This window comes from Typopeltis vanoorti, chromosome 14, assembly GCF_054136105.1.
Source record: "Typopeltis vanoorti isolate ZY-2024b chromosome 14, IOZ_Tvanoo_1.0, whole genome shotgun sequence".
NCBI classification, from domain to species: domain Eukaryota; kingdom Metazoa; phylum Arthropoda; class Arachnida; order Uropygi; family Thelyphonidae; genus Typopeltis; species Typopeltis vanoorti.
The window spans coordinates 36,964,025-36,990,364 of NC_143562.1; the positions used below are offsets into that span (position 1 = coordinate 36,964,025).

At 34.9% G+C, this 26,340-nt stretch overlaps 1 protein-coding gene across 2 annotated transcripts in view; it reads right to left on the reverse strand.

Annotated features, from left to right (window-relative positions):
* Positions 1-26,340, reverse strand: part of LOC150099370 (uncharacterized) — a 462,639-nt gene that overhangs the window by 162,329 nt on the left and 273,970 nt on the right. For both annotated transcript variants that reach the window (XM_090403434.1, XM_090403433.1), the window contains exons 22-23: positions 22,284-22,520; positions 1,478-1,672 (exon numbers count right to left, since the gene is read on the reverse strand). In XM_090403434.1, coding sequence (XP_090259560.1) covers positions 1,478-1,672; positions 22,284-22,520 — 432 coding nt within the window. The remainder of the gene's footprint in view (positions 1-1,477; positions 1,673-22,283; positions 22,521-26,340) is intronic.

Genomic DNA, 26,340 nt, shown 5'->3' on the forward strand with positions numbered 1-26,340 from the left:
TATAAGCAAAGAAGAAGTAAGTGAATTGATAAATAAGTCTTTTTTCATAGTTTATGCTTAATGAAAGTATAGATATAACAAAAGACAGTCAAATCCTGGTATGTATGATGCTGATAAAAAATTTGTTGGAAAGTTATGTCTTTGTTAAATGAACATTCCAATGCAGTGAAAACATTTATAATGTTCAATGCTGATTAGAATTCTTTTTAACAAGGCAATTAAAAAAGTTTTAAAAAAACTTAATATTTCCACAAATAATTGTGATGTAACTGCTGATGGTACAACTGTAATGAAAAGTGAAAGAAATGGTGTACTAACTTTGTTTAATAAAAACTGTCCCAATGAAATTTTTCACTTACATGAACTATGTATTTATAATAATTTATGTAAGAAATACATGAATAAATACAAATACGTGAACTGTATGAAAATCTTTTAAGTGCATGAAACCTGACCATAAAGATTTAGTGGAATAATTGCAAAACAATATTGTACATGGTTTAGTATTATTTTAAAAGAATTTTAAAAGGTGATGCGCAAATATAATTGATAGACATAAAAATATCTTAAATGATCTTATAGGTACATAGGAATACCAGCAAACAGCTGGTATGTTTGAACATAAATAATACTGAAATTATTAAATTAAAATTATTATGAACTAAATCACTTATCCCTTTTGTAATCAGCAATAAATCCACATATCAGGTGAGTGGCCCTAACAAGCTTCACTAGCCATGCTAGCCTACTGGAAGAATACCCAGCATTTCCCAGTGGGGCACCAACTGGGAGGTGTGGCTTGGGTTCCCCCCCCCCCCCCCAAAAAAAAAAAGGTGACCAGACACAGAACATCATTATTTAACAAGCAGTTAATATTGTCAATAGCTTTGGGACAACATGCCTTTGAATATTACTAAGATATACATGCCAAGATCGCATTCCCAATACTCTCATTCTTGAAGAAAACCAGCAAAGACCCTTAACAGAAACAATTAAAAAAAAATTCAACTGAGATGGTTGGGACACCAACTTAGACATCCACCTTCACCTGCATTGTATTTTTGCTCTCTGCAGGCCAACTAATGAACACAGAAGGAGAGAAAGACCAAGGAAACAGATTTGGCAATATATAAGCAAACTGTCACTTCTTTGGTGACAATTGGTACAAAACAGAGCAACCTGGCTCACTTTTATCTAATAGTCTTTAACTCTATGAGTTTTTTGCTATATGAATATTTCTGTATATAATTCCCTGTTCATACATGAATAAATGCTGAACTAAATAATGTAATATGAAATAGACCTCATTACAGAAGTGAAGCAGTAAAGGATAATTTATCATACTTATGTGAATGCATATATATCACTTACGTAAGTAAGATAAAGTATCTTGCTCAGTAAAATGAATTATAACAGTAACATGAAAAAAATTACAACTGCAATAAAAAGTACAGATTAAAAAATTTTTGGAACATACTTTCTTAGACAAAGTAGATGACAATGAAGATGGTGCTTTTATTAATTCTTTATACAGTTCCTCCAATTTATTTTGTAAGTGCTCTGCTTTTAGTTTAGCATCTTGCTGCTCCTGCCTAGAATGCTGCAAAGTTTCTTTTAAATGCATTACTTCCTTTTTTAAACTTGCTGATTCTTCTGATTTTTCTTGAAGGCTCTATTTCAAAATAATAACAATCACTAAGAAAAGTAAGTTATTTTAATAATTTAATTATAAAGTTCTACATTCTCATGATTTGCATTAGTTATTCCTCCATGATACCAGAATTGTTTTCCTAGATGAAGACTGTTGCTACAACTGATTTTAAGAAATAAAAAGTTCAATACTGAAATTATTTTTTTTTAATGCAAGAGGAAGAGTTTCTATTTATAAAGAGTTTTAGCTGCATTTTGCAAAAACATGCTAGCATAGATTTGTTTTGTCCTTGCCAATTCAATTTATAGGAATATAATAAATCTAGCTAGATGGATTTTAATAATTTTGCATCTTTAAAAAAAGTCATTTTTTATCCAGAAAAAAAAACACATAAAAGTTAAAAAATTATATTTTTTAACTAGTTTTATTAATTTTTCAGTGCAATCATTGGGATATGTTGTTGTTGCTTTTCAAGACAAAATAATAGCTAATTATTATTAAATTTCATATAAGTATGCAAGGCACTGAGCATACCATTACATAAAAAAAAAAAACAGCATCAAATTTTCAGTAATGCATATAATACTGTCAGTAGTATACTAATGCTTTAAAATAAATCAAAGTTGAGCAGCTTTCAGGGGATGAACTGCAGACTCAAATACAGAAATATTACTCAAGAAGAAATGAGAATCTACAACCAGAACAAAATCTTGGAGATTCAGTGGCAAACCCTCAAGATAATATTGATTGATTTAGCCAGAGAAGCATGTGGTGAGGTAATCAGCAAGGATAGAAAAATCAGAACCTCACAATGGATTCACAATGTTAAAGAGGAAGCAAAGGAGAAGTAAGCATATTGAAAATTCCTGGCAAGCAAGACAGCTTGCGCTCTTAGAAAAGACAGACAAAAATGTACGAAAGTAAAGCACTGTGTAAAATTAGCTAAACAAAAGTCATGGGAAGACTGGTAAGAACATAGAAAATAAATATCAGGAACATGGCAAAATATTCTGGAGACTATTGAAAGAAAAAAGCTTAGAAATGAAGGAAGGAGTACTGTAAAAGGAATCAGAGATGACAGAGGCAACATGAAAAGATATAAAGAAGATAAAGATATTCTATATGTATGGAATAATTACTTTGAAAGGTTGCTGATAAAACAAGCAGTGACAGCAGTGGTAGACAAATGCTCAACAATAATGCAATTAAGAATACATATCAACACTTGAAGTAGAAAAAGCCATCAAAAACATGAAATGTGGAAGGCAGTTGAAGTAGATGATATTTGACCAGAGATGCTCATATATGGAGGTATAAAAGTTTTACAGTAACTAAACTGCACTGCATAATTCAGAAAGCCTGGTCAGAGAGGTGAATTCCAAATGACCAGTACCCATCTATAAAAAGAGAAATGAAACTGAATTTGAGAATCACATAAGAATATTCCTACTGAGTGTCCCAGGCAATATTTATACAAGTATACTTGAGAAAAGGCCAAGAAAAATTGTGGAATGACACGTAGAGAAGAACAATAAACCAGACTGAGGCCAAATAAAGTTGTCAGGATCAAATTTTCACTTTAAGACAAATAGTTGAGAAATCATGGTAATATAACAAGGATCAGTATTTAAGTTTTGTAGATCTGGAAAAGCTTATGACAATATGATAAGCGAAAAGCTGTTTAAAATTTATGATAATTATATGATGTAAATGGGACATTATATCGAGCAATACATTAGTCTATATTTGAGTTGTACAATAAACGTTAGCAGTTAGAACTGAAAGAGAACAGGAGGATGTTTTGGTGTGAGGTTAGGTGCGGGACAAGGGTGCGCATTATCTCCACTGTTATTTATCATCTATATGGATCACATTATGAAGAAAAGTGGTTTAATTAAGCCTGATATCAAAATTGGGGATGTTAATTTCAGTTCTTTATGTTATGCTGATGACGTTATGCTTTTTAATAAATCTAGTACAAGTCTGGATGCACTGAATAAACTGAATAACTGTTGTATTCAGTTGGCATTAAAATGCACAATAAAAACGGACAAAGACAATGAAAATAGGCAAAAACATTAACTGCATCCTAAAAACATTTCAGCTATTTAGGGACTTGACTAAAAAGTATTTAGTGAAGATAATAAATTAAATATAGAAATAGATAACAGAATTAGTAAAGCTGGTATGATAGGAAGTCAGGTGAATAAATTTATATGGAATAAGAAAGAATCACTAAATTAGCTGTATACAAGACAGCATTCAAACCAATTTCAACTTAAGAATCTGAGAGTTGGGTTAGAAATAAAACACCAGATCAAAGACTGGAGACAATAGCACTGCCAGCAGACAAAATAGTAATTCAAAATAGTAAGCCAAAGGATTCAGCTTTGTAATATTTCCAAAACACATTCCAAAGTTGACATAAATGCAAATATTGAAGAAAACTTATACTGAATTCCTAAAGATTAAGCAGACATCATCTGCATAAAAACAGAGACAATTCTAACTCATTCTAAGCTACCATCTAGAAATGTCTCTAATGTTGAATACAATAAAAATCTTAGAAAAAATGAAAACATCCTGATATTAAAAGCTGATACAAGGAAATGCAACTATGATTTTGGATTCAAGTGATTATACAAAAAAGATGAATAATCTACTTAATGATGCCAACACATATACAGACAATTAGATAATATGACCCAACCTGGACTATTCATAATAAGACTAATGATTTAATAAGAGATCTTTGCAATTGATCCAAAGAAATCAAAGAACAAATTACTTCAAAAGCATCCAGTTATTCCATCCATATATGATGCTCCTAAAATCCATAAGGAAGATTTCCACTTAGACCCATAGTAGATGCTAGACTTGCACTAACATATTACCTTTGTAAATATCTTTTTGGTCTATTAGCACCACAAGTAGAAAAACATCATCTTATATGGAATAAGATATATTTCTTATTCTTACATAGAATCTTATATAGAACAAGAATAAGTATAATAGCTGATGTGTGTGTAGTATGTGGCCTCTCTCGATGAGTCTCTGGCTCCCCAGAGGTCTCTCTTCATAATAATATTATAAAAATAATCTCTAAGGATTTCATAAACATAATAAAAGACATTAAAGTTAATCCCATAGACGTTCTGGATACTTTGGACTTGAAAAGCTTATTCATCAATGTTCCAAGAGAAGTAACAATCTTAATCTTAGAAGACATCTTTTCACCTGATACTGTTAAACTTCACAAATATTGTATAGAGAACACTTTCTTCAAATTTCAGGACTGCTATTTTGAACAGTCTGAAGGCTTAGCCATGACCCAGCAATTTCTCCACACGTAGCTAACCTATAGAAAATAAGGTGTGAACAAACAGCTATTGAGAGATATCATACTACTAAACCAAGATGATGGGTGAGATATGTGGACAATGTCTTCATCATTTAGTCAGGCTCAGAATAAACCAATTTACATCAGAAGTAGAAAAAGACAGATCCATTTCCTTTCTGTATGTTTACATCTCAGTTGAAGATCATACCAATCTTAGTTTTGAAGTATACAGAAAAAAAAATAAAAATTCAATGCCAGTATCTACATGTCAATTCCCACCATCACCACACAGAACAAAAATGAGATATCATCAAAACCTTAAAAGCAAGAGTCATTATGATATCAAATGGTGATGATAAAATAAAATAACTTATATAATGTATGCTTCAAAAAAATGGTATGCTATATCTTGTAACAATAAACAGGGCATATGATATCTCATGCTACAAAGGTGCGGTTTCCTTATCTTACAGAAATTTTACAGACAACATAACAAAAATCCTACAATGACATAACTTTAAAGTTGCCTTTTGACCTCTACAAAAAAAAAGTTGCCATGATTTTAAGATCACTAAAACAACCTCATCAGCCTATGAAGACACCAGGAATATACAGAATCTTTGGTAACCACAGTTTGATATGTTTGATGGATGGGATGGTCTGGAGAAATCTGTCAAAAAGAGAATGTCAGAGATCTGGAGAAAAAAAAAAAAACGAGCATATAAATCTGGTCTATCTTTTCACACCACCAATAAAAACCATCAAGTTAACTGGCAATTCACTAAAATGGTATGCAGAAATTTAATAATTATGTACGTAAAGTTAAGTAGGAAAGTGAGATGATACAACGTCCAACCCAGTGTAACAAAAACCAAGGCCTAATCAATCTTAAATCAACTCTGGGTGGCATATTAAGGTTTCCTTATCAATGAATTAGGTTATGAGACAAGGTATGGTATATCTTGTAACAATAAATAGCACATATGATATCTTGTTCCTACTTGTTCCTGCTGTGTGTTGCATGAATTACAAAATAACAGTTTGTAATTCAGACAACTGCAGAGTTGTCTTCTTCCATTTAATCCTATGTAAAAGAGTATCCAGAGCATGACTTGACTTGCAGCCACTCTTGACTTGTCATACAGATGATTGTGAATACAGTTCTTATGTTCTACAAGATAGATCTGTTAACATTCGCCTTGAAGAACATAAGAACTACATTCACAATCACCTGTATGAAAAGTCGGGAGTAGATATTCATTTGATATTCTGTCATGCAGGTTTAGAAATCAGCATACCAAAAAGAAGCAAATACGACCTAGTCATATGAACATGCAATCTAACTGGAAGAAGTGATGACCAGAACTGCAGAGCAGTCTGTCAGGGTATAGAAACTTTGGCTCATGTTGTTATCGCACACATGAAGTGCAGGTCAGAAGATGTAATGCAATAGTGAGGGTTATGAAGAATAGGTTGAAGAACAAAGGCTGGATAACAGCAGTAGAACCCCCACTATAGGACTAACATTGGAATGAGAAAGCCTGACCTTGTAGTAAAGAGAGAAGACGAGTTAGTCGTTATTGATGTACAAGTTGTGGGTGCTGGGTGACCATTCACTATTCTCCATCATGAGAAAGCTACCTACTATGCTGAAAACCAAAACTTGGTATGTCTACTTCAGGAAAAATACCATATCATACCCAAATATACCTTTGCAACTGCATTTTTTAAAGGTGTATGGTGTCAGCAGTTATATGGACTTACTAAGCTTTGGACTCTCTAGAGCTGATTTCAAGATACTCTCTTTGCATGCAGGGCATGCTTTTGGCATGGAGGACTCACCAGGTCTGGAGTTAGAAAGCACAGGATATTATTGGGGCCTAGGACTCATCTGGTCCTATATGTGGGACCATAGCACGTTAGCACTGTTTCAATACAAAGCTAGAAAATCAAAAATAAAAATATTTACAGTTTTCCAAGGATATGGAATTCATAAAAGTGACATGCACGCACCTCAGTTTTGGCACATCATTTTGGAAAATAACTGGGCAAGTACACTCAAAAATATGGTAGTTTATAGTTGGTATGGTTTATATAGTTTACAATGTTATGATTTTAAATGCACAGAATGTAGTCAACTCTTACTACAGTAAACTTACTATAACTAACAAGCTACCAAAATGTCTTGGTCAAAGTCCTAATACTAATTTAAAGAAGATCCATTATAATATACATTTTACAGTCAACTCTCACATTGGTGGACCCTTTGGGTTTACCAATGTGAGTTTACTGTTACAGTTTGTTACAGTGAATGGTTTTCTATTGTAAATTTCTTTTAGCACAGCCATTGCACCTGAAAGATTTGGTTAGGATTTTTCAACAGTTTATTAAAGTGAGCAAGCCCATTACATTAGTGGAGTTTGCTATAGTGAGAGCTGACTGTACCATAAGAATTTATTCCTTTTAATCACTAACTGTTCACTACAGTGGAAGGTTACTGTACTATTCTTTATACTTCTTCTTCAGCTTAATGAACCATTTAAATCTAATGTTGCCATCACTAGGTTTCGTCATTAGTCTCTGTTATAGATTCACAATCTGGTGTAAAGTGTTCATTCGGCTGTCTTAAGTGTCTCGTTAAGAGTGGGGTTGTAGTTTTAACACCAATAAGTGCAAGGTATTGCATTTTGGAGTGCAGAAATATAAGGCTGTGTATTATATTGATGGTGCCGTACTGCAGGAAGTAGATGGGATTAGAGATTTGGGAGTGATGACTGACAGCAGACTAAAGTTTAGAGGGCATATTGCTAGAGTTGCACATCATAGTGCTGCTATGATAAGAAGTACTCTAACATGCAAGGATAAGGAAGTGGTTGTGCCACTGCATAAGGCACTGGTCAGACCACACTTGGACTATTGTGCTCAGATCTGGTCACCTGGTTTTCAATGTGATGTGGAGACATTGGAGAGGATCCAGAGACGAGTGACTAAGACAACATCAGGAGTTTGGAATGCTAGCTATGAAGAGAGGTTGAAAAAATGTGGATTGAAGAGTTTAGTAGATAGGAAGAAAAGAGGTGATATGATAGAGACATTTAAGATAGTGAGAGGATTTTATTGGATTAATCCAGATGAGATTATAAAAAGAGTAGAGGGGAAAAACCAGAGGTCATCCCTGGAAGTTATGTAAGAGTGTGTGGTGAAGAGGGGGGGGGGGGTGAGAAGTAGATTTTTTTTACATGGAGTAATGTCTTTTTTACAGGAGTAGATTTTTTACATGGAAAAAAGAACCACCATTCAGTGAATGGAATGTATTACCAGAATGTGTTGTTAATGCAAGGAGTGTTAAGGACTTGAAGATTCTATATGATAAATATGTTGTCAGTTGAATGAACCTCCCACGATGAGACTGTGGAGGGTGTAATAATAATAATAATAATTCACCATGGACTCCATGGAGGGTGTAATAATAATAATTCAGGGTCTTTTCTTGTCAATTTTAGTTGTAAGCACTTGTTTGATTAATTGGTAATTCTCTCGATTCATATAACTGATAGGATGTTGAGTTTGAAACATGTTTCATAGTACCTCATTATGTCGTTGTTCATGCAGTTCAGCATTTTGCCTGTAAGATGGTCCAAAAATGTTTATCTGTACTTTTCTTTCATAGGTTAATAATGGTTGTAGATAAACTCAAATACAGTTTTTGTTGGATTTTCAGTGCAGATACCTGCTTGAATTTGCAGTGAGTTTTCTTGATTTTCTTTGTGTTTTTGTTTTTTTTCATAAATTATTATTAATTAAGCCACCATTGGGCTGCAGAAGAATAGTGATAACAGCAAAGTGAAAAGAAAAGTTGTTAGAACCACGATAGAGATGAAAAAAGAAATCATATCTAAACATGAAAATGGCATTTGTGTCTCGAATCTTGTTATGTAGTTCAGTATGGCGAAATCAACGATATGTACAATACTCAAAAATAAAGAGGCGATCGAGAGAGCTGATGTTGCAAGGGGGAGTGAAAGTTCTTACTACACAAAGATCGCAGACGATTGAAGAAGTGTAAAATTGTTGCTAATTTGGATAAACGAGAAACAGTTAGCTGGTGATAGTGTTTCTGAGGCTATAATTGGTGAAAAAGCGAGGCGATTACATGATGACCTGTTAAAGAAAAACCCTGGTACGAGTGCTGATACTAATGTGTTCAAAGTTAGTAGAGGGTGGTTCGAGAAATTTAAGAGGAGAAGTGGCATACATAGTGTGGTTAGGCATGGGGGGGAGGCTGCGAGTTCGAACCAAGAAGCTGCTGAGAAAGATGTGTAAGAATTTAGTGACTATGCAAAGGCTGAGGATTTTCTTACCCCAACAAGTGTTCAACTGTGATGAAACCGGCCTATTTTTAAAAAAAAAAAAAAACCAAAGAGGACCTACATCACTCAGGAGGAAAAAGAATTGCCAGGACATAAGCCAATGAAGGACAGGCTGACTCTTTTGCTATGTGGAAACGCAAGTGGGGACTTCAAGGTCAAGCCACTGCTTGTGTACCACTCTGAGAATCCAAGGGTGTGTAAGAAAAATAACATGATGAAAAGCAAACTGCCTGTTATGTGGAGGGCTAATAGTAGAGCTTGGGAAACCAGGCAATTGTTTATTGAGTGGATCCATGAAGTCTTTGCCTCAAGTGTGATAAAATACCTTCAAGAAAAAAATTTGCCAATTAGATGTCTTCTTGTGATGGACAATGCTCCTACTTACCCTCCAAACTTGGAGGACGAGTTAGTGGAGGAGTCTGATTTTATCACAGTGAAGTTCCTGTCCCCTAACACAACTTCTCATATTCAGTCCATGGACCAGCAGGTCATTTCGAACTTTAAGAAACTCTACACCAAAGCACTGTTTCAAAGGTGTTTTGAAGTGACCTCTGACACAGAATTAACACTCAGAGAATTCTGGAAAAATCACTTCAACATCCTCCATTGCTTAAGTATCCTTGACAAAGCCTGGGAGCAAGTGATGAACTCGGCCTGGAGAAAATTGTGGCCAGATTGTGTAGCAGACAGAGACATTGAGGCTGAACATGTTGCTCTTGTCGATGATATTGTGTCTCTAGGCAAAAGCATGGGCTTGGAAGTTGACAATGCTGATGTGGAGGAGTTAGTGGAGGATCGCAGGAATGAGCTCACCACGGAAGAACTGGAACACCTACAGAAGGAGCAGCAAAAGATGGAGGTGGAGGAAATGTCTTCAGACACAGAGGAAGGGATTGAGGATGTTCCTAGTTCTTGATCAAAGAAATGTGTGCGAAATGGGATGAGGTGCAAAGTTTTGTGGCAAGATATCACCCTCACAAAGCTGTAGCAAACCGCATCATAAACCATTTCAATGACAGTGCCATGTCTCATTTCAGAAACATTTTAAAACGCAGGCAAAAACAAATGTCATTGGACAGGTTTTTAGTGAGACAGAGGCCCAGTGTGTCTCAAGCAGAGTCGAGTGGTGCCAAGAGACAGAAAAAAGAATGAGAAAAAAACCCAGAAGGCCAGTAACCTGATGTTTTTAATGAAAGGGGACTCCAGTTACTCACCTCCTTCCACTTACGCCATCAACTCTCTTCCATATGTATAGTTAAAGTGAAGTTAAATTTTCATTTTTATTTTATCTATTTATCATGTTTATTCTTTTTATGTAAGATTTTATGCATTTTCATTATGTTTGTATATGATCTTACTGTTGCAAAGGTTTAAATAAACAATCATCTGGGGTTAAGGAATAAATTAAACCATTTTACATTAATTCTTACAGGAAAATGGTTTCAGTTTTCGAACAATTCATTTTTTGAACAGCTTTCGGGAACAAATTAGGTTCGACAACTGAGGTTCCACTGTATTTCCATCCTTCATTGTTCATTTAGATCTCTAATGACTTTTTCCAAAGCTAGATTGAGCAGGGTTGGTGAGAGCATCTCCTTGGCAGAATCCAGATTTTATTTCAAAACTTGACAAATATTCCTCGAGCAAATGTACCTTAGAGCAGCGCTTCCCAAACTGTGGGCCACGGCCCCCTTGGGGGCCGTAGGTTTTGTTGAGGGGGGCCGTGAAATAATGAAAACAAATTTAAAATGTTTTAAGACTAAGTAGATTTTTTTTATTTTAAAAGAAACGTATTTAACTTTTATTCTTTCTTTTTGTTATTTTTTATATTTTAATGGAAAAAATCACACATTGGTGTTGGTTCACAAACTTTGCTTCCTGCGTATTTCGATGCTTAATGAATATTAGTAAATATCGCTTATTCATATGTTTCATTTCAAAGCAGTGGTTAATTGTATTTACTTCAAATGCTCTCCAGGGAAGCTCGAAATCTTCCTGTCCCTTTCATCACGCATTCATAATCAGGGACTGTTGATATTGACTTTATATACATATCAAAACTCGTTTTATATTATCACTGTCATCCGAGCTAGTTTTCTGTTACCAGTAAAAGTTTCGCATATACTTCACACATGATAAAAAGCTTAAACAAGTTCATGTGGGGAGATAGTAACTCGCTTGCAGCGGTAAACAACATGCCCTCCTTTACAGCCACTATACTGCAGAGGCAATAAAAGCAAGTACTTTTATTATGCCAGTGAATAAGGTATGAGGAGTCTGTGTAATATATTTCTCAACAAATAGTACAATTAGAGACAACTGGGATAAAAACACACTAATTAATGAATCACATGTCCCCTCATACAGAAACTATGCTGTATAGACTGAAACAAAACCATACGCTGCATGGGAAAGCACAGTATCTAACTAAAAACTATTGTTATTAATTAGATGTGTGTGTGAGTTCGATTTCCCAAGGCAGCAATAAAATTCAACCGAACGTGTTAAAATTAGTAAAAGTGTTAAAACTAAGTAATATATATATATATATATATCTAATGAATGTTATTGCAGTTTCACATATATGGAATTCGGTTGAAGAGAGTTAGCATTTCAACTCAATTGTCAGCTATGCTTTTATCCTTCAGTTGCGCGATCTTTTGTTAATACTGCACCAATCATATGCACATTTTAATAACCTGCCTTTGCTGTCTGTTTCGCATTAGGCTTAATTACCTTAAAGGGAGAAAAGTCACAAAAGAGAAAAATGTTCCTGGTCCGGGGATTCCCTTATTCAGGTAATATTTACTAATTTCATGTTATCAGTCTGTGGTGTGCCAGTATCGGTAAGTGGTGATATTATTTGATCTATTCTATGTTAAAAACTTTAACCCTGAGATAGATAAGTGGCTGATAAAAAATTTTAAAAAATTCCCGCGAACAATCAGAAGAAGCAGAAACAGACTCAAAAAAAAAAAAAAGGGCAGTATTTCATATTTTACCAGAACAGCCCGCATCATCTTCAGAACCAAACGGTAAGAGGCAAAAAATGTAATGTATGCATTTGATTTTTGCAATATTCGCTGTGTATGTTTTGTATTGAATATAAATACAATAAATATTATAATAATATATCTCTCTATTACGATTTTTTTCCGAGGGGGGCCGTGAAATATTTTAATTTTTGCAAAGGGGGCCCTGACATCCAGAAGTTTGGGAAGCACTGCCTTAGAGGGTGCAGTGATTACAAAGGCTTATCATATTTATATATTTTTGTGATAATTTAAAAAGTCTCATTGTATACCCATCATTGTTTATAGTCCACCATGACTAGATGTAATTCTTTATCAAATTCATAATGTTTTGATAGCAACTGTCAGATAGTGAAAATATGATTTGTTGTCACAGTGTGGCAGAAGCCACACTGATATTCTCCTATAATGTTTAAAGCATATGCATTAATTCTTTTCCAGATCAGTGTAGACAATATTTTCTAGCAAGTGTCCAAAAGAGAGAGAGAGAGAGAGAAAGAGAGATACTTCTATAGTTACTGGTTAGGGTCTCCTTTTTTAAAAATAGGTGCAGTATGGCTATATTCCAATTAATTGGGATCTATTCTTTTTGCCACATCAGCTTGATGAGTTCATAAATCTCAAATGTTAAGGGTGTTCCTCTAAATTTTAGAAGTTTTTTTTAAATTTATTTTTCGCTGACTTTATTATTATTTAGTGTTTAAATAATATTTTCAACCTCAATCAGAGATGGTTCCTAAATGGTGGGTTCTTCAATATTTTCTCCTAAACATCGTACCTCTGATGCAAGGGTTTCTTTCAACTGGTGGTGGTGGTGGTGATGATTTCCAAACAAGTCATCAATAGAGATACATAAGCTACACCATAGCAGTTTTCAGTCTCTCAAAATATTGTCTGAATTCCTCAACAATTTCTTTTCATTTTGGCTAATTAACTCTCCTTGGTTGTTAGTCAGTATTCGAGTTTGTGGTTTATATCCTCTTTTAAGCATTCCACTACATCTGAAGAACCTATTTGGATTATTTATATTATTTATAATTTAGCACAGGATCTATAATTTATAATTTAGATCTCTATTATAATTTGTGAGGAATTTATATATTATTTATAATGTGTAAGGAACATCCCTCAACAAATAGAGGAATGTTTACATTTGAAAAATAACAGAGATATACTGATAGTAATGGGAGATATGAATGCAAAGATAGGGAAAGGAAGAAAGGATGGTCTGGTGGGCCCTTGGGGCTTGGGAGAAAGAAATGAAAGGGGAGACAGACTGGTGGAGTTTTGCAGAAAACACAAATTGATAGTGACTTAAGCCTGGTTTCAACAACATGAGAGAAAACTGTATACTTGGAGAGCACCTGGACAGAGAGGTGAAGAAATCAGAAAGCAGTTTGATTATATATTAATTAACTCAAGATATACAGGGTGTTCGGGATAAATTTGACAGTTTCGTAAGGAAAAAGAAAATCTTCTTTGTATCTATTAAATTTAATGAATTGACAAAAAAACATTACAGGCAGAGTTAATTACAATACTATCAACAAGATTTACTCAAAATAACCACCATTAGCATCGATCACAGCTTCAATTCTGCTTCGGAACCTCGAACAAGCTGATGCTACAGTCTCCCTGGGAAGGGCCGCAAAAACTGTTTTAATTTTATCCATTAACTGGGCTTTTGTATTACTGGAAGTGCGATTGGTGTCTTTTTCAACTGCGCCCCATACAAAATAATCCATGGGGTTAAGGTCTGGGGAGTTTGGAGGCCAAACATTTGGACTGGTGAAGTCGTAGAAATTTTCAGACAACCATTTTTGACTTTTCCCAGAGGTGTGGCAAGGGGCCGAATCCTGCTGCCATACATACGGCCTACCATTGGCTATCCTTGTTATCCAGGGCTTGACTACAGTTAGCAACTCCACGAACAAAGCCCGAATTCCAATGCCAGGGTTCTTCAACACCTGTTCCTGCAGATTTGCGAGGAATTCTGCTGTACGAACGCAATCAGATCGTCTGCTAGGGATCTTTCTTCTTGCTACATCCTCGTAGTCACCATTGCAAGTCTCTAGTTCATGCCTGATTGTTTTTACTGTATTCAGGGAGCATTGGGCAGCAGTCGTAATATCCTTATTTTGATGGCGGGCACGAATCATCATGATACAAGTTATTCTCTTCCATGATTCAGGTGGGTTCCAGCTATCCATCCTTTCTGACATCTTGTATATGAATGAAGAAGGGTCCAAACTTTTAAATGAAGAGAAGTGTGTGTTAATACATGTAACTTACGGAAAAATATAATTAATTATAAATATGTCAAATTTATCCCGAACACCCTGTAGAAATGTAATAAAAAATGCAAACTTATTCTGGAGCAGACTGCAATAGTGACTGTAACCTGCTTACAATAAAAATAAAAATCAGACTAAAATGAATAAATAAAGAAAATGCAACTAGAAAAATAAGAATTGATGGACTAAAAAGAAAAGATATCAGAGAGAAATATCAAGCTGAACTAGAAAATAAGATCAGCAGTACTGATACTGATAAACCCCCTAGAAGTAATCTGGACTGATCTAAGAGAGAAAATCAAGGAATGTGCTAAAGGACTTCTAGGTGAGGCGGAGAGGAAGGAAGCCCTGGATTACTGAGGAGGTGATAGAAAAAATGGACAAAAGAAGAAATGGAAGAATAAGAACAGCAATGAAGCCCAGGTCAGGTATAAAGAGATCAATAAACAAGTAAAAATTCTGGCTAAAAAAGGCAAAGGAAGACTGGCCCAATCAGGTCTGCAAGGGGATAGAGGAAAATGATATGAGAAAGGTCTATGAAGGCTTGAACTTGATTTCAGGGAAGAAGAGAAGGATGAAAGAGGAAAGATTTTGTTAGAAAAAAATGACAAAATGATAATATGGAATGTTACAGAACTTTATGGAGATGAAGATAATCTAGAATGTGATCAGACAGAAAATGATGATGCCCCAGAAATTAAGGAATGGGAAACCGAAGCAGCCATTAAAATAATAAAGGATAGGAAAAGATGTGGATGATATTCAAGGAGAGTTACTGAGGGCATTGGGAAAGGAAGGAATAAAACTTCTATCCATCATATTTAATAGAAGTCTGGAGGAGGATATAATACCTAAAGACTTCGTAAGATCTATTTTTATTCCTATTCCCAAGGCTACAGCAACAATGGATTGCAACAAGCACAGAACTATCAGCTTGATTAGCCACATTGCAAAAGTTCTAATCAATACAATATACAGAAGAATGGAACAGATGATAAAGAGGGAATTAAATGAAGCACAGTTTGGTTTCAGGAGAAACAGGGGAACCAATCATATCACTAAGGATATTGGGGGAAAGAATGATCGAGTGCAATAAAGATTTATATCTATGCTTTGTGGACTATGCAAAGCTTTCAATAACTTTAATCACTCTGTTTTATTTGATATTTTGCATAAAATAGGAATAGATAAAAATATTATGAGAATTTTGTTCAGAATATACAAAACTCAAGAAGCCAAGGTCAGATTTGAAGGAGAGGGTACTAAATGGATCCCCCATAAGAAAGGGTGTGAAACAAGGATGTGGGATGTCCAAACTCCTTTTTAATGTCTATAGTGAATGGATGATGAGGGAGGCCTTGGAAGTTCTGAAGGATGGAATAAAGATAAACAGACACCTGATAAGTAATATAAGATATGCAGATGACATTGTACTTATGAGCAAAACAGAGGAAGGCTTGCAAAGAATTTTGAACAGACTTAACAGGGTTGGAAATGAGAGATATAAAATGAAAATAAACATTCAGAAGACAAAAGTGATGAAGATTTCAAGGAAAGGAAATGATGGGATGGAAATCACTTTGAACAGACAAAGAATAGAAAATCTAAAAAGTTTTGAATACCTTGGAGTTGGATAACAGAAGATAATAGATCTAATTATGAAATTAAGAACAGAATTAAAAAAGCAAAAGCAGCATTTTTCCAAATATACCACATATTAGGAAACAGAAATCTGAACAAACAGTTGAAAGTAAGTCTTTCTTTTAAGGTTACACAGTGATCAGCATTCATATTTGTTAAATTAGGGACACAAAACACGTGTTGAAAAGATTATTTTACTGATTAATAATAAAATAATAACTTTATTTCAACTCCTGTATTGAGGTCATCTTCAGAAGGATACATTCAGAAGTATAAGAACAAGCTGCATGCTGTTGCACTCTATACAAGCACTCTATACAAGCAACTCTATACAAATTACATCTACATTGTTAACTAATCTTTTTTCTTAGCCTGCCCTCTAGTGGAAAAAAAAATATAAATAAATAAATAAATAAAATAAAAAATAAATAAATAAAATAAAATAAACAAAAATAAAATAAAAACTACAATAAACTCTGCTAAAGTCCTCACGTACTACGATTCTTCTGGAATTATACAGTTATATTACGATTATCTTCTGGATTTGTACAGCACAGGTAGCTATTGAATATTCAAAAAAAAAAAAACAAACTTCACTAGGTCTTGTATTGAGATTTTTCTTCGTGGTTGCTATGAAGGTTTTAGATGGGTCCTCCATATTCTTGGAATTGTTAGACCATCATTTTTATTCAGATTCGGATCATGTTTGAGCATTTCACATGCTTCCTTGAATTTCCGCTTGAACCAGGTTTTGGTGCGGTGTAGGGACTTGGTACCTTTTCAGTCAATTCTGTGGTATGTTTGGAGTGCGTGGTCAGAAAAACTGGTTTTTCCAAAATGGAGGTATTTTATGTGACATTTGTGTTCATCATTTCTGATTGGGATGGTTCACCCTGTTTCCCCTATGTATGGTATGTTACAAAATAGATTGCACATAGCCCTGGGTGGGCTATGTGAAATCTATTTTGTAAACTCCCTGGGGGTTTACAAAATAAATTGCACATGTAACATACCATACATAGGGGAAACAGGGCGAACCATCCCAATCAGAAAGGACAAACACAAACGTCACATAAAATACCTCCATTTTGGAAAAACCGGCCTTTCTGATCAGGCACTCCAAACATACCACAGAACTGACTGGAAAGGTACCAAGTCCGTACACTGCACCAAAACCTGATTCGAGCGGAAATTCAAGGAAGCATGTGAAATGCTCAAACATGATCCGAATCTGAATAAAAACAATGGTCTAACAATTCCAAGAATGTGGAGGACCCATCTAAAAACCTTCATAGCAACCACGAAGAAAAATCTCAATACAAGACCTAGTGAAGTTTTTTTTTTTTTTTTGAACATTCAATAGCAACCTGGCTGTACTGTACAAATCCAGAAGATAATCGTAATATAACTGTATAATTCCAGAAGAATCCTAGCACGTGAGGACTTTAGCAGAGTTTATTGTAGTTTTTATTTTATTTTTGTTTATTTTATTTTATTTATTTATTTTTTATTTAATTTAATTAATTTATTTATTTATTTATTTTTCCCACTAGAGGACAGGCTAAGAAAAAAAATTAGTTAACAACGTAGATGTAATTTACTTGTATAGAGTGCAACAGCATGTAGCTTGTTCTTATACTTCTGAATGTATCCTTCTGAAGATGACCTCAATACAGGGGTCGAAACGTAAAGTTATTATTTTATTATTAATCAGTAAAATAATCTTTTCAACAGGTGTGTTTTGTGTCCCTAATTTAACAAATATGAAAGTTGAAAGTAAGAATCCTCAAGACAATGATCTGGAGTGTGCGGACATATGGATGCGAATCCTGGATGATTAATAAGGAGATGAGTGACCGATTGAATGCATTTGAAATGTGGTGCTTGAGAAAAATGGATCGTATCAGCTGGACTGAAAGAGTGAGCAATGAAGAGGTTCTTAAAAGATTCAAAATGAAAAGAGACTATATGGCTAGTATCCAAAGAAGAAAAGTAGCATTTGCAGGACATTTGATGAGGGGGTTCTTCTGGAAAGCTTCCCAGAATAGTATTGCAGGGGATGGTGGAGGGTAAGAGAGGAAGACCCCGACTGCAATGGAAAGACGACATCAAAGATTGGATGGGCAAGAATCTCACAGAAGCAAGAGATAGAGAGGCATGGAAGTGGACTGTTCATCAGCTGCAACCTTCTTAAAGAGGAGGCCACAAGATTAGATTAGATTATAATTTATATTATATTAATTTTTTCTCTGCCAGCCTTTTTTCTTGATACAATATTTTACTAGTTAAATTTCTTCTTCTTATGAATTCTGTAATTGAGCAGACTCTTCTCTTAGTAGCAAAAACTTTCCTTCCACTCTCTTCTGTTCTGAGCCTTCTCTTTCAAGGTTGTGTACCTGTCTCTATTCAGCATGTCATCTAGCACTGTTTTCCTTACTCTTCCTCTGGGTCTTTTTCTATTTTTCCTTTGATGGCATCTCTGATGATTTCATTTCCTCTCAGAATGTCTGATCCAGTTCCACTTTCTTCTTTTTATCCTCTTTAACAGACTTCTTTCTTCTTCTATTCTTTTTAAGACCTCTTCATTAGTTATTTTATCTGTCCATTTGATTTTTTCACATCCTTCTCCAAATCCACATCTTAAAGCTTTCCAAAATCATAATTTCTTCTTTCTTCAACGTCGAAATTTCAACTGCGTAGAGGGCAACACTCCACACATAACATTTTATTAGTCTTTTCTTTAGATTTCTGTCCATTTTACTTCTGAATAAATTCCATTTTCTATTAAAGGCATCTCTTCTCATCGCTATTCTTGCTTTTATGTCACTTTTACATCTCCCATCACTGCTAATTACACTTCATAGATATTTAAATGCCTTTACGTGATTAAATTTTTCCCCATTTATTCTGATATCCATATCTGCCTCTTTCCTTGCTATTTTCATTACGTTTGTTTTTCTTTGTTAATTTTCATTATGTTTGTTTTTCTTATGTTAATTTTCATTATGTTTGTTTTTCTTATGTTAATTTTCATTATGCTTGTTTTTCTTATGTTAATTTTCATTACGTTTGTTTTTCTTATGTTAATTTTCATTATGTTTGTTTTTCTTATGTTAATTTTCATTCCATAATTGATACAGGATTCCAGTGATCTCAGCAGATGTTGTAATGTTTCCTCAGTATTTGATAATAATGCCTTGTCACCTGTGTATTGTATTGCAAATATCTGTCTACCTCCAATCTTTATTCCTTTTTCTGAATTCTCCAGTGCTTCTTTTAACACTGCTTCGGAATACATGTTAAACAAAATTGGTAACAGAGAACAGCCTTGTCAAATGATACCTGGTTCTGTTGTACTATATATGTCTCTCACCATGGCAGTTTGTCCCACATATAGAGAAATAATTAGTCTTCTGTCTTTCCAATCTATACCAATCTTTTCCATTACTTCCACCATCTTATCCCATTTTACAAAGTCAAAAACATATCCCATTTTACAAAAGCTTTTTCAAAATCTATATAACAGATATTAACTTCTTTATTCACTTCCAGACTGCTTTCACTTATTATTCTTAACAGTCCAATCGCATCTCTTGTTCTTCTACCCTTCCTGAAACCAAACTGATCTTCTCCAAGAAATACTTCCACCTTACATGCAATTCTCCATGTCAGGATTCTCTAACTATTTTTGATGTATGGGAAATGAGGCTTATTGTTCTAAAATTCTTGCAGTTCACTGCATTACTTTTCTTTGGTATAGGTATAAATATTACGGTCATAAAATGTTTGGTAATTCTCCTTTGTTATAAATTAAATTTATTATTTTGGTTATTTCTTCAGTTCCTTTCTTCTGAAGTTTGTTTCAGGAATTCTGTAGGTATTTCATCTATTCCTTCTGCTATTTCACATTTTAGTTCTTTAATGGCCGTTTCTATTTCTGTCTTCAAAATCTCAATGCCTAGATCATCTTCATTTACCTTCTTTATATCTTCTAATGGAAAACCATTTAGTCTATTTTCCTTGTCATATAGATCTTCAATATATTCTTTCCATCTCATTAGGATTTTATCTTCTTCAGTTATGATTTTCCCATTCTTATTTTCTATGCTCAAATTCCATTTCTCTTGTGATTCATGCTACAGGTCCTATAATTCTCAATATTTTCTGGTGATGGGTCCTGTAGCAGTTTTAACTTCAACTTATTATGTTTCTTTATAATTTCTTTACATACATTATTGACTTGACATATATTATTATATACATTATCTCTGATATCATGAACCTTATCTTCTGTTGGTTATCATTTACTGGTGTGAAAGTTTTTACACATAGCAAAATGTTATTGTGCATCATAAAATCTGCACCATTTTCATGTCTGTCATTAGATGGTGTACTGTAGAATACTGTTCTATTAATTGACTGTAGGTTTCCGTGGCCTGGCTGTTTGGTTTCTTGTATATCTAAGATCTTAGATCTAAGATATCATAATTTTCTATTACATCAATAACACAATGAAGAGATTCTGGTTTAAACAAAGTTTTTATATTCCATGTTCCAACTTGAAATCTGTTAGTTCCAGTCAGTTGCCATTTTGAACAGTCTGGTTGGTAAACATAGTGTATGGTTTTGTGACTCATGGGTTTTTTTACATTAGAGGGGTAGTCAGCCCATTATAACAATCCCCCCCCCAGCCAGGATGTTTACCACCAGCATAGCTCTACTGGTCATTGGGATGTGTAAGCCCTCCACCACGACAAGGTGGAGATACCACTGGAGAGTTTTTTTTTTTATTTTTTTAAATAACGAAACCTGTGGTGCGTTCATAATTAGAAGAAACACACGTATAAACCACAGTGAAAATTATTTAATTGTAAATATTTCATCCTAAGTATCTTAGGACATCATCAGTACAGTATTTAAACAAAAATTAGGAATAACATACAGTTAGGGTGCATGATTACAATAGAATCTCATGAAAACGTGCATAACGTGCTAAAGTAGTACAAAAAAAAAAAAAAAAAAAAAACGTTAATTATTTAACACAGTTTTGTATGATAATTTCCCATACTATAGGAATAGTAAGAACGTCGTTGCGGTTTAGGTTTGGTCTGTGTAGTAGGGCTTCAGAACTTTCTTTGTATAAACGTTCAAGTTTAAATAAAGATCTATGTAAAAGTTTAGCCTTTTCCCAATGGATCCTATGGTTTGGATTTTCAATTCCATGTTGAGAGAGGCCAGATTTCTGCGGTTTAAGAAGACGAATGTGGTCTTGATGTTCCGAGATGCGTTTCTGAACAGACCTACCTGTCTGTCCAAAGTAAGATAATTTGCATGAGCATGGAATCTCATAAACACCAGGTAACATCAAGGGTGAGAATTTGTCCTTAGGAGAAGGTAATAAGTTGTAAATTTGGTTGATAGGTTTGTAAGTAGTGGCAAAATTGTATTTCTTCATAATTTTAGAAAGACGTTCTGAGATGCCTTTAACGTAAGGTGTGGGAATCCTATGCACTTCTTCCTGTCTGGTTTGATGTATGCAGAAGTGACTGATGATTTTTTGAGTTGTTTTGAGATTATATCCATTTAGGATGGCTGTATTTTTGATAACTTCTAATTCCTGGTTTAAAGATTCTATTGTAATCATGCACCCTAACTGTATGTTATTCCTAATTTTTGTTTAAATACTGTACTGATGATGTCCTGATGCTTAGGATGAAATATTTACAATTAAATAATTTTCACTGTGGTTTATACGTGTGTTTCTTCTAATTAATCACTAGAGAGTTATTCTTTATACAACAACTATATCTGCATTTCATGTATAATGAAATGAAACAAGTAATAACCATGGTTCTCTTCGTATCAATAAAAATTGCAATATACATGCAAGGAAGTAAGAACAAACTAGCTTGAAAATCTATAAACATTATTCTGCATTCAGAACTATTTTCTTACCTTTTGTGAACTATCCAGAGATGTTTGAACAAATAAAAATCGCTCCTTTTGCTTTGTTAATTGGTCCTCTTGAAATTTCATTTGCGATTCTAATTTCAGTTGATATATCTCAGCTGTTTTAAGATCATCAAGTAATTTATGCAATTTTTCTTGTAATGTTTCATTTTGTTCTTTCAGGGTATTGCTAAGTTTCTTCTGTTCAGCAGAAACAGATGACACAAGTGATTTTAATTCTTCCTATAAAATACAAAAACAAAATGACAGCCCAGCTGAAGTCTGATCATTTAGTATATAAATAAGAAGTAGATTAATATATTATTTATATCTTTCTAACAGATTAATTTTTTCCTACAGGAATTTACTGAATGTTATTTAATTTGCAAATGCATATCAACGTATTTTTAGGGAAATTACTACATACCTTAATTATTTATTATAATAAATTTATACTTCTGATATTTTGGCAAAATCAAATTGCTATCATCAGAGAATTCTAGACAACGTCCCCCCCCCCTCAGAAATATGGTCTACCTATTATCCGTGGCCTATTATGGATTGCACTGATTCCCTCACATACGAATTAGCTAAACATTTAACCAAAGTGCTCTCCTCCATTATACTGGAAAAATTCCCTCTCACACACAAAAAACTCAGCTCACTTTAACGGCAATAGAGAAAACTTCACTTTCTATTCACCAACGTCCCACTTAAAAACAATTTAGATCTCATTCAAGCTGAATTTCCTCCAGATATCTCAGCTCTGTTTAAGTTTACCATGAACTCTGTCAAGGGAAATTCTACAAACAAATAGAGGAGAGAGCCATGTGCTCTCCACTTTCTCTCCCTGGCTAACTATTTCACAGAGACCTTCAAGGAGAAAGCCCTCAAACTCAGTTTTGCAAAAATCCACTGTTTGGCTATGCTGTGCTGTGTAGATAATGTATTTTCCATTTGGCCACATAGCCTGGATGCTCTCAACATTTTCTTAACACGTTTAAACAAACATCCCAGGATCCAGTTCATTTTAGAAAAGGAAAACAACAACAGCAGCATCCTCTTCCTGAACACTTTGATTGCATGTCAGCCAGGATCCCTAGCTTTCTCAGGCTTCAGAAAACCAACATACATTTGCAGATACATTCACCAACAGTCACATCACTCCCCCCACCACCAGCAATGTAAAATTAGAAAAATCCTTCTATAACAGGGCAAAATTAATCAGTTCTGATAACAGTACACTCACTACTGAGCATGACTATATTCTCAACACTTCTTAGCCAATGGCTATAAACCCCACCAAATTCAAAAATACTGAAACCCAAAACCAAACATCACTCCTCCAGGACAGACTACACCAAATCTATCACCATACCATATATCCAGGATACATCAGAAAAACTAACAAAAATCTTAAAAAATACAACATTACAACCACTTACAAACTATACAAGAAATTGGCATGCCTTATCCATAGGAAGATGTAGATGCCATATATTGGAAAATCAGCACAATGAATGTAGGCCAAACAACTATTATGGGAGATTTTAGCTATGGGGACATCGACTGGAGGGAGGAAAGGGGGCATGGCAGGATGGAAGTGGGATTTATACAATTGCTAAGGAATAATTACATGAAACAACATGTTATAGAGGGGACAAGGGATTTGAGGGTGTTGGATCTGATAGTAGCATCAGAAGATGTATCAATAACCAAGGAACACACTCTGCTTCATGAGTGACCATGCAGTCTTGTTCTGGGAAGTTGCCAAAAAGATGGAGTTCTCTGTCAAGAAGGGGGTTTATATTCAACTACAAGGCTGATGATTATGAGAGACTCAAGAGTCATCTTGGAATAGTGCCATGGCTTGAGAAGCTATAAGGAAAGAACTCAGTAGTGCATGGCAAGTGGTCAGAGATTGCTTGAGAGTAGCAGTATCAGACTGAATACCCAAGGTCAGGAAGATAAACCAAGTTGGAATTAAGTGGATGAGTAGGGATATAAAGCAAGAATTGCAAAAAAAGAAAACATTCTAAAAGAAATATAAAGAAAAAAATGACTTGGTGTCCAAGCTATTCAGGATTCTGATTTCTTTCTGAACACTACAGCATGCATGGAATGAACTATTCTTGGTAACATGGGAGGTAAGATTTGCCATAATTTGTGCAGGAGTTAGTTGGGAAGAATATGCTAGTAGGTCAACCTCATTTCCCACCTCTCGCTTATTTTCCCTACTGGCATTGGCAAGGAAGCAGAAAGTGCAACCGTTTGAACAGGAGAAAAGGATTTTTGTTCTATATTTGGCCCTTTTAAAAGAGCCAAATGCAATGCTTGTGAGCTACTGTGTAAGCTGAGCACAAAGGGGAAGGGAGAGAATTAGGATAGAAAATCAATTGGTATCTCGGATACAGGGATAATTGGCCAAAAGAAGCCAGCAAGTTGTGAATAGAAAAGAGAGGATAGAAGTGATGTACCACAGAATACTGTTCTTGAATCACTATTATTTAATTCATATATACTAATGTGAATCTAATTTAATTAAAGTATGCTAAGAGCTCTAATGTGAGATTGATACAAAAGAATTTGAATAGGTTGCTGTGGACAGATGATTATGGATAACAGTTCAATACTGCTATGCATATATCTCCTTTGGACCTCACCTATTCTATTTCCTGGAACATACTCCAGAAGATAGAAGAGGTGAGGAACTCTAGGGATGATATTAAATAGGAATTTGAAGTTCGTAGAATACATTGCAAAAGTTACTCAGAAATATTTTGCCAATATTACAAAGGACTTTGTAAAGTGGGGATATAAAGGGAACAGTGCTTTTGATGAGGCCAGATCTGGATTTCTGTGTACAAATCTAGTCATCTGAATGCATATATCTAGTGCCTTTTATGATAAAGTTACACGAGCATTAGATGAGGGAAAGGCTTATACTGCCATTTTCCTAGACTTAGCAAAGACATTTGAGAGTATGCCACATGATAAGCTGATATTCAAGTTGCAGCACATGGGTCTGGATGTCAGATTGGTCAACTGGATTCAGGATTGGCTGTCCGATAGGTATCAGAGAGTTGTGTATTGTGGAGCAATATCAAAGCGGCAGAAGGTTACAAGTGGGGTTCCACAGGGCTTAGTACTGGGAACTATATTGTTTAACCTTTATATCAATGACATTGTCCGTAGATTGTGGATATTCAGTTGTATGCGGATGATGCAAAGCTGGGAAGAATTATTAGTAGATGTGGTAGCCCTGCAAGAGGATTTGAATAAGCTAGATTGATGGGCAAATGAATGAGGGTTTCGGTTTAATGCAGCAAAATGTAAGGTCTTGAGGTTTGGGAAACATCGATGGGACACTGCATACTCTATGGGAGGAGTTATACTATACTTATAGAAACCTGAAATTTAGGGGACATATTGCAAAGGTGGTGAAGGTAACACAGAGGATTGCTGCAATAATGAGAAAGACGCTGACCTGCAGAAATAAAACAGTTATCATTCCGTTTATAAGACCCTGATCAGACCACACTTAGACTACTGTTCTCAGATTTGGTCCCCAGGATTTGAAGGGGATAAATTAACTGTGGAAAAGGTATCACTGTACAGTCCTGAAAAGATGGTTTCAGGACTGTACAATGATAGTTATGAGGATCGGCTGAGGGAATGTGGACTGCAGAGTTTGGTGGATAGAAGAAGGAGAAGTGATATGATTGAGACTTTTAAACTGTTGAGAGGTGGCTACAGGGTTGACACTGGGGAGTTCTTTCGCTTGGTTGAACAGCAGGAAGGAGTGATGACAAGAGGCCATCCCTGGAAGTTACGAAAGGAATCTGTGAGCAAGAGGGTGAGGAGTGGTTTCTTTGCATGGAGGGTGGTTGCGCCATGGAATGCATTCCCTGATGGAGTGGTGAGAGCGAGAACGGTCAATGAGTTTAAGGAGTGGTATGATAGACTTTGTGTTTCCTAGGAATAACACAAGTCTATCAAGACTCGATGAGTCTTGATGGACTTGTGTTTCTCAGAAAGGACTTCCCACGATGAGTCTGACTCC